Raw genomic sequence first — 12,268 nt, 5'->3', positions numbered from 1 at the left:
TTAAATTTTAAATTATTTTATAGAGTCTTCCACACTTCCCAAGACTAGTGCAATCAGTATTGAAGGAGGAGGAAGCGGCGTACCCTCACCTGTCACGAAAACATCTGGTATGACGCAGTATTACCTATTTAGTCAATCGAAATTCGCAAGAAGAAATCATTGATGTTGATTTCATGGCATGGGTAATTATTTTTTATCATTGGTGAAATGTAATAACACATGTATTGTTGCAGACGACGACGAAAGCAGTTGAAAGTTGCAGAAATTTCATAAACGTCCGAAAAAAAGTATCGGCGAAAATGGTATTAAAATCGATGATGGTACTAACAGTGATCTTAGCTTAACATTCACTACTTTTTAGATTTCAGGGTGCATTCTAAGTATATTAGTTCAAACATAGGCCCATTCTCTGTATCAATGCTGAAGACTAGCATTACTTATCTAAATATAAAAAAACAAACGATAAACAGTCAACCAAGTAACGAGATATGATATCATTGCCCTTTTCTCGTCAGTTCTATGTTATACTAAACAATTTCAAAAAAATCTGCACTGAGTGATGTGTCGGTATATCAACTTCAGCAAAATATGAACCAGGTAATAAATTTATTACATGAATAAATAAAAAAAAATTATCTTTTCTATATAACTTGTCTTATCGCTACCATTTTCAAATTGATTGGCAAAAACTTCCTCAGAAGAATGTAGAATTTTTCCAAAATATCTAGAAAGCGGATTTTCACTTGGATGAGAATATTAACGAGTATATCACTGTCTACAGATTTAAAAATATATGTTGACGTTTTTTAGGGTGTAACTTCCGGTATATATTGTTTTAGAATTATACAAGGGGTTAATAAAGCTTAGGCCCTGGTTCTACCGTTCAAAGAGAAGTCAAATATTATATAACTATCTAACTACTAATATAATAGACACATATATGTGTTGTTAAGGACAATAAAAATATTCGATGATAAAATAACTCACACTATTTGTTGCGGAGTAAAACATGCATAGTTGGTTCAATAATTTCCGCGAGAGAGTTTCCGCCAGTACTGAGTTCAATGAACCACCTCGAGTACCACATACATACATGTACGTCATTTGTTGACAATTTTGAAGTTTTCCTTGTCGCCGCTGAAAAGACAAGTGAAAGATGAAAACAAGCATACGCGAAGCGAAAGCGGTGCTCAAGTTTGTATACATACATGAAGGCGAAATGTTGTCATATATAATAACAACTTAGCGTCTCGTTTTTACTTAATTATTATTAAATTATAAGGTATTTATCATGACTGACGCATGGAGTGCAATTCAAGAACTTAAAAATAAGCGAAACAGTTTTCGAGAAAAATTACAGAAACGGAAAAAAGAGAGGCAGGATTTGTTCAATTTATCCGCAGGAACTTTGGGTAAATTTCATTCAATAAGCTAAACAATATGAAAATGTGCCGATTTATTAAATTTTAAATTATTTTATAGAGTCTTCCACACTTCCCAAGACTAGTGCAATCAGTATTGAAGGAGGAGGAAGCGGCGTACCCTCACCTGTCACGAAAACATCTGGTATGACGCAGTATTACCTATTTAGTCAATCGAAATTCGCAAGAAGAAATCATTGATGTTGATTTCATGGCATGGGTAATTATTTTTTATCATTGGTGAAATGTAATAACACATGTATTGTTGCAGACGACGACGAAAGCAGAGACCCTGATGTGGACCTGAGATCCGACCCAGAAGTAGAAAGTCGATTGTTACAGTGTTTAAGCGAAGTTTCATTAACACTTCCTACCTCATCATGGCAACTTGCTACTGCGGTTGGAAAGCAAATTTCAAAACATGTTCTTCATATAGCCGTGGTCAATCTTCTTCAAAAGTTTGCTGCTCAGCAGTTAATTGGGTGAGTAGTGCCCGATGCACTCGTTTCTCTATGATTTTTGAAATATTTTCTCTCTGATAGTATCATTAATATTTTATGCTTGAAAAATTCACGACAGTGTGATGGATAATTTCCAGAATTTGTTTAAGTTAGTACATTTAGAATATATTATATGCAGGCATTGTGGCGTATATTATTTGCTTATAGTTCAAGTAATTTTTTGTGAAACAAACTAGAATCAAGGAGTGCAACAAAAATGGTCAGATGTTCCTTGAAGTGATTTCGGCGGAACATGCAAAGCTGGTTGCCATGGTTAATGAGCTCGGTGCAGAGGGCAAGAGCTCAACTCTCGAAACAAGTGAGGACAATTCTAGCAAAAGAAAAGGTAAATACAGCATAGCTATTCTATTTAGTTGTAAGTGCAGTTTCACGAAATTTCTCTGCTGTAATTGTTCATTGCTGTATTGTTAACCTTGCTGTAATTATTCATTTAATTTAGGCGATGGGGATATATCAGATGAATCTGTACCAAAAGTTGCTTGTCTCGAGAAAGAGGAAAAAAAGAAGGATAAAAAGGAACCAAAAGATGATGATATAATGGTATTACATGTGATTTTTTAACCTGTCTTTCCCTTAGCTACAGGCTAGGCAATTTCTGTTAATGATATTAATGGTAGTGAATTTAAATGCTAGAAATTGTTGTGTAATTCCTTTTCCTAGTCAGGTGTTTAATAAATTGCCAGTCAAGGTAGAAGCAAAGTTATCAAACACACCACGTGTAAAGTTAGAATCCACTTCAGTCACTCCAATTGCATTAACTATTGTGTCATCCCACAGCATAAATGTATCCCTTAGTGTCATATTACCAATCTATCATTCCATGATTTAGTTGATGTTTGTGAGTTTATGATATTTACTCATTTTCATTGTTGATTTTATACCTGGGGAAATTAATATTGAGGGATCAACTAAAGGAGAAAATATAATAAGGAAAAACTCCCGTAATATATTGTGACATTGCCAATGTCTTCATCTGTGATAAAAGTGATGGACATCAAAATGTCTATTCTATCTTTTTCCTCTTTGTTGAGTAATGGACAAGCATTGAAGAGACTTAGTATTGAACATAGTATGATACATTGTATGGTTGAAAGATCTGGTATTTGAGGTACAAGGTTGAGCTCAGATTGAAGTCAATGACCCCTTGCTGGTTAAGCCTACAGTTAGCTATGCCTAAAATTAGTTTTGAAGTTGAAATATTAGGATTCTGTGGTAGTATCGTGACAGTAATAAACAAATTAGAAGGGAAGATAATTTAATAACCCCTGGAGATTTGAAGGCCAGGATGAAGGAACTATTTAGAAAGACAGAAATGACAAATGGGATATAAAGATTAGTTCAGGAGATGAAAGAAATATATGGAGCAGTTTTACTTCATAAATATTTAAAAAATAATTGCGAAATCAAATAGGGATGAAAATTAATTGAAATGGAATAAGCATTGATATGGACAAAAAAGAATTAGTTGTATTTTCTACATTCATTTCCATGCAGTAAAAGGTGCCCAACTTATGATCTTCTGAAGACTAAAAACTGTCTTGATGAAATCTTTCAAAATGTACACGCACACAATTAACTTCCCATTATTGATTATTTATCTTCCAAGCTTATTAATACTGCTTATTAAAGATTTAGAATATCAAGGGTGTGTTTACCTAATTGGAAGTATACCAAAGGATTTCCTGAAAATCTTAAATTATGCAAATCCCCAAGATGCATAACACGACTTTCCCTTATTTCAAGTAAAAGGAATGATAAATAAATGTTTCATATTTTCAAAATAATGTTTTATATTTGTATGTTTATGAATATATTAAGATATGACCTGGCTAACCTCGAGTTATGTGCATTCAGGCCCGCCAAGAATAAAGTTTGGGCATGGCTGCTGTTAGACTTACAAGTGTATGAATGATTTTCATTGCTAAGGACGTAAGAGTATAATATGATAGAATTGTACCTCACAGCCTATAAAAAGAGCAGGTGGTTGTAATTAAATCTGGGCTAAGCGGTGTAGAAGTAGAAAGGTTGTGTTATTTTGGTATCAGATTTGGAATTGATGGAAAAAGGATATAATTAGAACAATAATCTGGAGGCAAAAAATCAGTTCAAAAATATGTATATTTGTAAAGGTTTTTCTCTGTGAATGTCAGAAAAACAATAGCAGGAGTAGAAAAGAGAAGACTGGAAACATTGAATATGTGGTGCTATAAGAGACTGGTGATTGTTAAAAATATTTCTATTTGTAAAATGTTCTTAGATTTTCATAATTCAAAGGCGAAGAGAAGTGGTCAAATTCTAATTTTTAATTTCTCTTTTGGGTTATAGTCCTTGCTATCAATGCCATCCATTCGTGAAAAAGAAAGCAAGAAAGTTGGAGAAGAAATATTAGATCTACTGAGCAAGCCAACAGCCAAAGAACGTTCACTGGCTGAAAGATTTCGATCCCAAGGAGGTATGAATATCTGTTTTTAACATTTATCAGAATTCAGAAATGTTGCTGAACTTAGTTGACTGACCCTTTCTATGAAAACAATTCAATACTGTGCAGTTATTCAACAATATTCTGTTAACATTCAGTGAATATGATTACTAAATTAATTATTATTGAAAAATAAGTAAATTATAGAACTGGTGTAAAACTGAATTAATGTGTACTTGAAGAAATTATTATTGAAATGTTGGTTATAGTAAGTGCTTGATTCAGTTTTCAAATTTCATGTAATAGAAATTTCTCTGTTTCAATTTTACTAAGCATATTTTTCTGAGGACTTAGTATAAATGAATGTGTTTATGTAAACTCCACCGAAGCCAGTGCTCATGGATTTTATATTTATATATATATATATATATATAAAATAATACCTTTTGTTCTTGGAAATCATTGCAGGTGCACAAGTTATGGAATTTTGTCCTCATGGTACCAAAGGAGAATGTGCCAAAGTAAACAGTGGTTCTGAGCCATGCAAAAAGTTACATTTCAAAAAAATCATACAAAAGCATACTGATGAGTCATTAGGTGATTGCTCATTCCTTAATACATGCTTTCACATGGACTCTTGCAAGTAAGTTTCACTTTTTAAAGGCTGTCCAAAACTGTTATTATAGTTTGTATGTAATGAGATGGATAAAAATGTATTTATTTTTTAATAACCAATAATTTTCAAGATTATGGTTTGAAGTGGTCAATGTCATCATTCACATGCTCCTTTCAGTGGTAAAAAATCTTTCAGGAACAGTTGTATTTTCTTTGAATAGTACAAGAATCAAATCGATTTTGTTTAGGCTCTGCTGAAAAATGGCTATGCCTCTAATATTAAAAGTTCATTTTTCCTACTTGCATGAAAAGCTGACAAACATTTAAAGACATTATCCAAATTATTGCCAAATAAAACCATAAATTTTGACCCAAGAGTGGATTTTAGTGTAATGCAAATCATTCCATACTTTAAGTGCCATAAATTCAAGTAGAAAACCACTGCGATTTTCTCCATTTTTTATTGTTAGTAATGCTATAAAATTATAATATTCGCAGAAATGTAATTTGGAGGTATACATGAACAACATAGTGCAATTAGATTTTGGCCCTAAATACAAATTTTAAATTGAATTTAAAGTTTTGGTGACCCCCTCATCACCTGCCTTTAAAATCCAAGTGCAAAGAAAAATCACCTACTATGTAAACCTTGTATCCCCCAAAAAAGCACAAACCTTCATTTCTATACAGTAAGGTCTCCAACTTACGATCTTCTGAAGACTAATAAAGTCTTTATGAAACCTTTCAAAATGTTTCTAATAAAAACAGTAAAATCTCTTGAGCTGCTGAAAACCTAGTATATTTCCACTGAAAGCGGACCTAATTCCATTGTTTGATATTCTGAACCTGTTTGCAAGGACCCCAAAAACAATCCAATATTTCAGTATGAAAATAGGTAAGAACAGGCAAATGCCTATCAGGCATCACTTCTGAAAAAAATTAATGTAATTAATAGTTAACTAACATTATTTTACAGTCAACAAGAATTTTTGCCTAAAATTTATCAATGGATCCACCACTTTCCACGATGTGTTTTATAAATTTTATGAGTTCATTGAAAAAAACTTTTCCATTGTTTCGAAAATCATTTGGCTCCTCTTTTAGATTTTTATTAGTTTAGGTGTGTACATTGCATTATGAAATATTTTTGCTATCATTGTTTTGTGTTGTGGGAGTGCTGGAAATTATATTAGCGCAGGCGGTGCTAGGAAATACTAATAAAGCACATATAAAGCGTTTGAATGAACAGCAGATTTATTCTGAGTGCTGTGGATACCAGACCAAGGTCAACACGGAAAGATATATTGCCATGGGCGCAACGTGCACAAGAGGGATGAACACTCGGCTGCGGTTGAGAAGTGACTGGTCCCGCGTGGGTCAAAATGCTTCCTCCCGGGAGCAGTCCTAGGGTGACACCTCGCGGCACACCCCTGAATCGCACAAACAAATGAACTGTTACATCAACAAATGAACCGCCACATGTGTAATCATATTAATATATATTCATTTGGATCCTGTCAAGATGTGAAAAGGATATGCATGAAGTATACCCATCTGGAGCTAGTGGTAAAATGTTTGATTTAATTAATGACTTTTGTATCCCTTTTGCAGATATGTCCATTATGAAGTAGATGGACCCACTGTACCTTTTCCAAAGGACAGTTTCAAAGTTGGTGCACCTGGAACTGTTTCTACAGGCAGTAGTACAATAAGTGGAGGGAGCTCGGCCAGTGAAGTTAGCGTTAACAGTATTTTATCCTCTGCAGCTACCACCAATACAATGAGTCGCACTACTACTATTCTCTGCCCTCCTCAATGGATCCAATGTGATCTCAGATATTTGGACATGAATGTTCTTGGTGGGTATTAGTTACCTGAGTTCTGAGGTTGATAAAAATGATTCCATTACTTCTAATTTTTTTAATTCATGATTTTGTCCTTTGGATTTTAAAATTACAGCATCTCAAGATGGCAAATTATTACATCATGCTAGTGAAATGGAAGCTCTGGAAGAATATTTTGGCCCAGGCTCTGAATGTTTATTTCAATCTTCTCATTGAATTCCATATCCTTAAAATACAATGGGCATGAAGTGGTTTTGAAGATGTGTTATAAACCCATTTTATTGCTAATATGTTTGAATTATATATCAAAATGATAGTAAATTGTCAAAAGTGTGTCAGTGTTTTGCATTCCTCGACTTTCCGGAAAAAACAATATTTTTTGTGAGATGGGGGCTGACTTCACTTAAGAAAATAAGTTTCTGACCAATAGTGTTACAATGTAGCCTGAATAAAATGTATCTGAAAGAGATTTATGCTCTAACCACTGATTTGTGGGTGGATATTTTGGGCTTCTACCAAAGGTATTTGGTGCTGTCACTTTATGTGTGCTCATAAATAATTTGCACCCTTCTTTTCAGGTCCAAAATAATAAAATGTAAAATTAATAACATAATGAACTTTGGTTGTAGGTAAATTTGCAGTGATAATGGCTGATCCACCTTGGGACATACATATGGAGTTACCATATGGAACTATGTCAGACGATGAGATGAGACAGTTAGGCATACCCACACTTCAAGATGATGGTCTTATCTTCCTGTGGGTCACAGGGAGAGCCATGGAGTTGGGGCGTGAATGCCTGAAACTTTGGGGGTATGAAAGAGTTGATGAAATCATTTGGGTGAAGACAAATCAGCTTCAACGTATCATCAGAACAGGAAGGACAGGGCATTGGTTAAACCATGGCAAAGAACACTGCCTTGTATGTATGAATTTCATTTTATTTTTAATTTAATAATCTTATACTGCATGGTTGACATGTCCAGAATCAATTTATATTGATTGAATAAATTGGTCAGCCAACATGGTTAGAGCTTGCATCAAAGAACTTGAGAAGGAAGCTATAAAAAAATTACCACCTGGGAATATTGTCTTAGATATCTCTGACTCTGTAGGTGACCAACTTATTTTGGGATGCTTTCACTTTTTTTGCAGTAAAACTAAACGTGACCCGAGTCAAATTTAACTCTCATGTGATTATATCTGTCACCATCAATCAAACTCATAAGCTGGTATCTGGTCGACCCAATGGACATGATGACCATACCTATTTTGTCTTAAAATGTTGTCCGCCATCCCTGTTCCCTTACCCTACTTACTATTAGTCAGAGACTTAGTTGTAAATATATGTATTGGTCATCCTAATATATTTTGACCCTTTAGACATTTTATTTCCTTCTCTAACAGATACTTTTTGAGTTCAATGACCTATCTATAAGATAATGATAATAAAACATCTTTCTTGTGGCGAGATTTAAAATAAATAAAGATTATCTGTCTAATTAAGATTCAAAGACCCTATTACCTATTGCATCTTAATATAGGAATTCCCAATGACACGATTGGTCTTTGAATTGCTTGTACTGTTGGAGATCGGTAGTTTATATACCATTAAAAGGTAAGGTTATATCCCAAGGTTAAGAGACCTCTTAGTAGTTAAGACTTTCAAGAAATATTTGGTGAATGGTGTTGTGATACCTTTTTAATGACAATTTGTTTGGAGAGCTAACACATTTCTTATAAATCATGATAGGAGAGAGACTGTAGGTAGGTAACATTATTAAGAAGGATTGAAAAACAATTTTTGCATTAACCCTCAGAATGCAATTATTTTTCAATTTGTCGTTTGTCAGTTCACCAAGTAATGTGGATATTTTTAGTCCACCAATCTCAAAACTTAAAAACTTCTCTACTGGTCTTAAGATGCATTGAATGAAGAGTAATTACATATTCCTTCAAGATGATTTCGGTGATATATTTCACCTATCAAGTTTTCTCTTGCCTAGACCCTTCTACTTCACTTCCCTTTGAAGTACCTCACTGAAATAATTTTACTGTCATACACCGTATCGATGATGTTAAATGCTATTTTGTGCCATAGTGTAAATACATGTATGTGTATCTATGGAAAATATTCCATTGATCTACTGTAAATTATCACACATCTTCACTACTGGCTGCTAAGCCAGGACCCTTGCCAGCAGAAAGATATAGGACATACCGATAGCCAGGGCACATCATGCTCTTGTCTAAAGATACAAGGTTAAAATAATGTCCATTCCATATTAATATTTCTTTGGCCTTTATAAAGGAATCGAGAGGAACTACGACTTGGATGGAGTTAAATTGTTGTACATTACTTGTCTGTATTATAATTTACAATGTTCATTTATCTGTTGCAGGTGGGAATGAAAGGTAATCCCTCAAATCTAAATAGAGGGCTGGACTGTGATGTTATTGTAGCCGAAGTACGTGCAACTAGTCATAAGCCAGATGAAATTTATGGAATAATAGAACGCCTCTCTCCTGGAACTCGTAAAATTGAACTGTTTGGACGTCCTCACAATGTTCAGCCAAACTGGTAATGGCCATCATCAATTACTCAGCTTACTTGACTGCATGGTATTGAATCATGGACTTGAGAATAAGGTTATCAATTTCAGTGATCATATGATGCTAAATTTTAAATAATGCAAGTTTGTGATAGAATTAATATTGATGAATTAATTCTATGTGCTTACGTTTCTATCATGTTTGACAGTCAGTATTGTATCATTCGAGTATTTCATTTGCGGTGCATTAAATTTGTTTTTGCCCATTTAAAATTATACTAATTATACACTTTAGTAAATGTATAGTATACTCTCATATTGCCCTGATATATATTGATAGGAGCATAAGCTACTGGTAGAATAACCCGAGTCAGACAGGTCAAAGTTCAGAGTTAAAGGTAACATACATACTTTGTTCTTTTCAACACATTATAACTGTGTGAAAAAAGTATTTTTTAAGGATTTTCTGCTTAAATGTTTGTGTGGCTAAATCGCATGAAAATGCAATTGTTGTAATTTTTTTCTTAATGTTACCATGGACTTTCACTAATTGCTCCTCATCCCTAATTTTAAAAAACTTAGCATGAGTCTTCAAAGTAAACCTCTGGTATGGGACAGGAAAAACTAAAAACAGCAATTCATATTAGAAGGTGTTTGAGTATTGGTACATGGAATATTCCTAGGGTAAACGCCAATAAAAAAGAAGCATTCCACCAATCAAGGTTTAAAATTAAAATAAATCTCTGAAACAAAAAAATAAGGGGATGGGGAATGAGATAACAGTGAGGAAGTGCTTATGTCAAATTTTTATTTCTTCCCAGGATCACCTTGGGAAACCAGCTGGATGGAGTGCGCCTTGTAGATCCAGAACTCATTAAAGCTTTTCGAAAAAGGTACCCTGATGGAAATTGTATGGCACCTTCCAAGACTTAGCATTTGAATTGAATGTTTAACTTGTGATTAATATTTTTAAGTATATTTCTGGAAAAATTGATTCATTAAGTGAAAAAGAGTCTTCAGCAGTCAAGTGTAATCTGATGTTTTAATGGGTATGGACTTATGCATTGATGAGTACATGAAAAATTTTAATTGTAAAAATCCAAAAATAAATCTAATAGCACATACCAGTGTTTTGGTTGTGACAGAAATTCACTCACTTTTATTCTGATCATCAATCTGAAAGTGCTTGTGGTATGCACATATTAGGATTTAGGAAGGGAGAGGAAATAGTACTGAGGCCCATTAACCAAAACTGGAAATCAATTTACAAGTCCTTATATTCTGCACAAGGCCTGTGTATTAAAGTAGTGGTGGATTCAGGTGTGAGCTCCAAAATGATCAAAGCCCAGATGGTATAAGGCTTATAAGCCAATTATATATTTTAGGAAAAAGGTGATATGTAATTGAGGGAGATGAAACGGGGAAATCTTTTCATTACAGAGGGTAACGTTTGGCATTTTCAATACTTAGCAAATCTTGATTGAAGGTATCAATTTTTAAACTTTTTGACAACTGAAGTCTGTTAGCTCTTTCAGGAACTGCCAAAATTATGTTTTGTAAGCAGAGAAGTAAGGTCCGTTTTTATAAAACTTAATGTACTTCATCATGTATGTTGGGATGCTTCCTTCATTTAATAATGCACAATTATCAGTTATCACATTCTAATTAGTCCTCACCAGATTTATTTTGCTATCATTTTTATCTCTCACATTTTACATAAAAGCGTAAGGGGTGACAAGATAATTTGCTAGGTTGAGTGTCTACAACCAGTAAAACCCAAAAACTTAAAAAGATTTTTGCCAAAATTTTGGATTTTCTATCAGTAAAATACTATTTTATGTAATATCACTCAAAGAGCAAAATTTAACTCTCCTTTAGCCTTCCAAATGCTCCATATTCACTCATTTAAATTGAAACCTCTGAGCAAGAAGATGATTTGCAGCATAGCAAGTGTAGGGAGCCACAAGCAACATCAGGATGATTTTTTGGCCTCTTTCCTTTTAAGGAACAAAGTGTCCGTCTTCTGCTTTTGGATTACCAAATAAACCACTGGTTTATTAAGATGCTGAAGACTGTGTTTACACTCCCATAGATATATAGGCTGCTTGTTGAGACACCATTATAATATATTCAATATGACATGATTACAAGATGTGACATTCTGTTTTATTTGTTAACCTAAGTCAGGAGAGTAAATTACGTATTTACAATTTTTTTTCACTGTTTGCTACGAAGTGAGGGGTGCTGAAGTTACTGGTAGGAAAAAATACAGGAGAAGATATGTATTTTTCATAGGTGTGAGTAAATCATTCAAATGAAATTGTGAATTGGCGAGTGCCTGAATGACATTATTATTATTATTATTAGGTAATCTACCAGTTAAGGTAGGTTTTTGGATGGACACAGCTACCAATTAAATATTTTGTGACTCCTAGCAAAACACAACATCCTACTCTACATCAGGTCCCTCTTCATCTCTGAGTACTTTCTTCCTCCCTTCATCCCGTCCAACATTCCTATCCTGTTCCTTCCCTTTCCTTGTTTTCCCAATATTCTCCCCTCTATCACAGTCTTCAACTGCAATGGCATCACGTGTACCTCTCCCCTTCCTAAACCCAAACTGGTCATCCCCTAAGTAATCATTTGCCCTACTCTATCCTTTTGTTTATGACCCTGCGAACAACTTTAGCTGCATGGGATATCAAACTTATTGTCCTGTAGTCCTCACATTATGTAGCCTTTACCCTTTTTGGAATAGGAACTAAAACTGATCTCACAAAGTCTTCCGGCCAGATTCCTTCCTCATAGATACTACAAATCAGCCCATATAGCCTCTTCCTCCCACATTTGCCTAAACATTTCAATAGTTCCGCGGGAATGTTATCCACCCCCACGG

At 34.2% G+C, this 12,268-nt stretch overlaps 1 protein-coding gene across 1 annotated transcript; it reads left to right on the top strand.

Moving 5' to 3' along the window:
- Positions 1–1,179: 1,179 nt before the first annotated feature.
- Mettl3 (methyltransferase like 3) lies at positions 1,180–11,628 on the top strand. The gene is made up of 11 exons (XM_071592654.1): positions 1,180–1,412; positions 1,483–1,566; positions 1,693–1,903; positions 2,119–2,267; positions 2,382–2,482; positions 4,268–4,394; positions 4,830–5,004; positions 6,588–6,835; positions 7,450–7,742; positions 9,223–9,401; positions 10,194–11,628. Exons 1-11 carry the CDS (start codon positions 1,292–1,294, stop codon positions 10,303–10,305), a joined length of 1,800 nt encoding a protein of 599 aa, XP_071448755.1. The 5' UTR covers positions 1,180–1,291; the 3' UTR covers positions 10,306–11,628.
- The last annotated feature ends 640 nt before the right edge of the window (positions 11,629–12,268 follow it).

Source organism: Hetaerina americana, unplaced genomic scaffold, assembly GCF_022747635.1.
Source record: "Hetaerina americana unplaced genomic scaffold, ioHetAmer1.1.p SCAF_5, whole genome shotgun sequence".
Lineage (NCBI taxonomy): Eukaryota > Metazoa > Arthropoda > Insecta > Odonata > Calopterygidae > Hetaerina > Hetaerina americana.
This window is presented reverse-complemented; position numbering and strand designations above follow the sequence as displayed.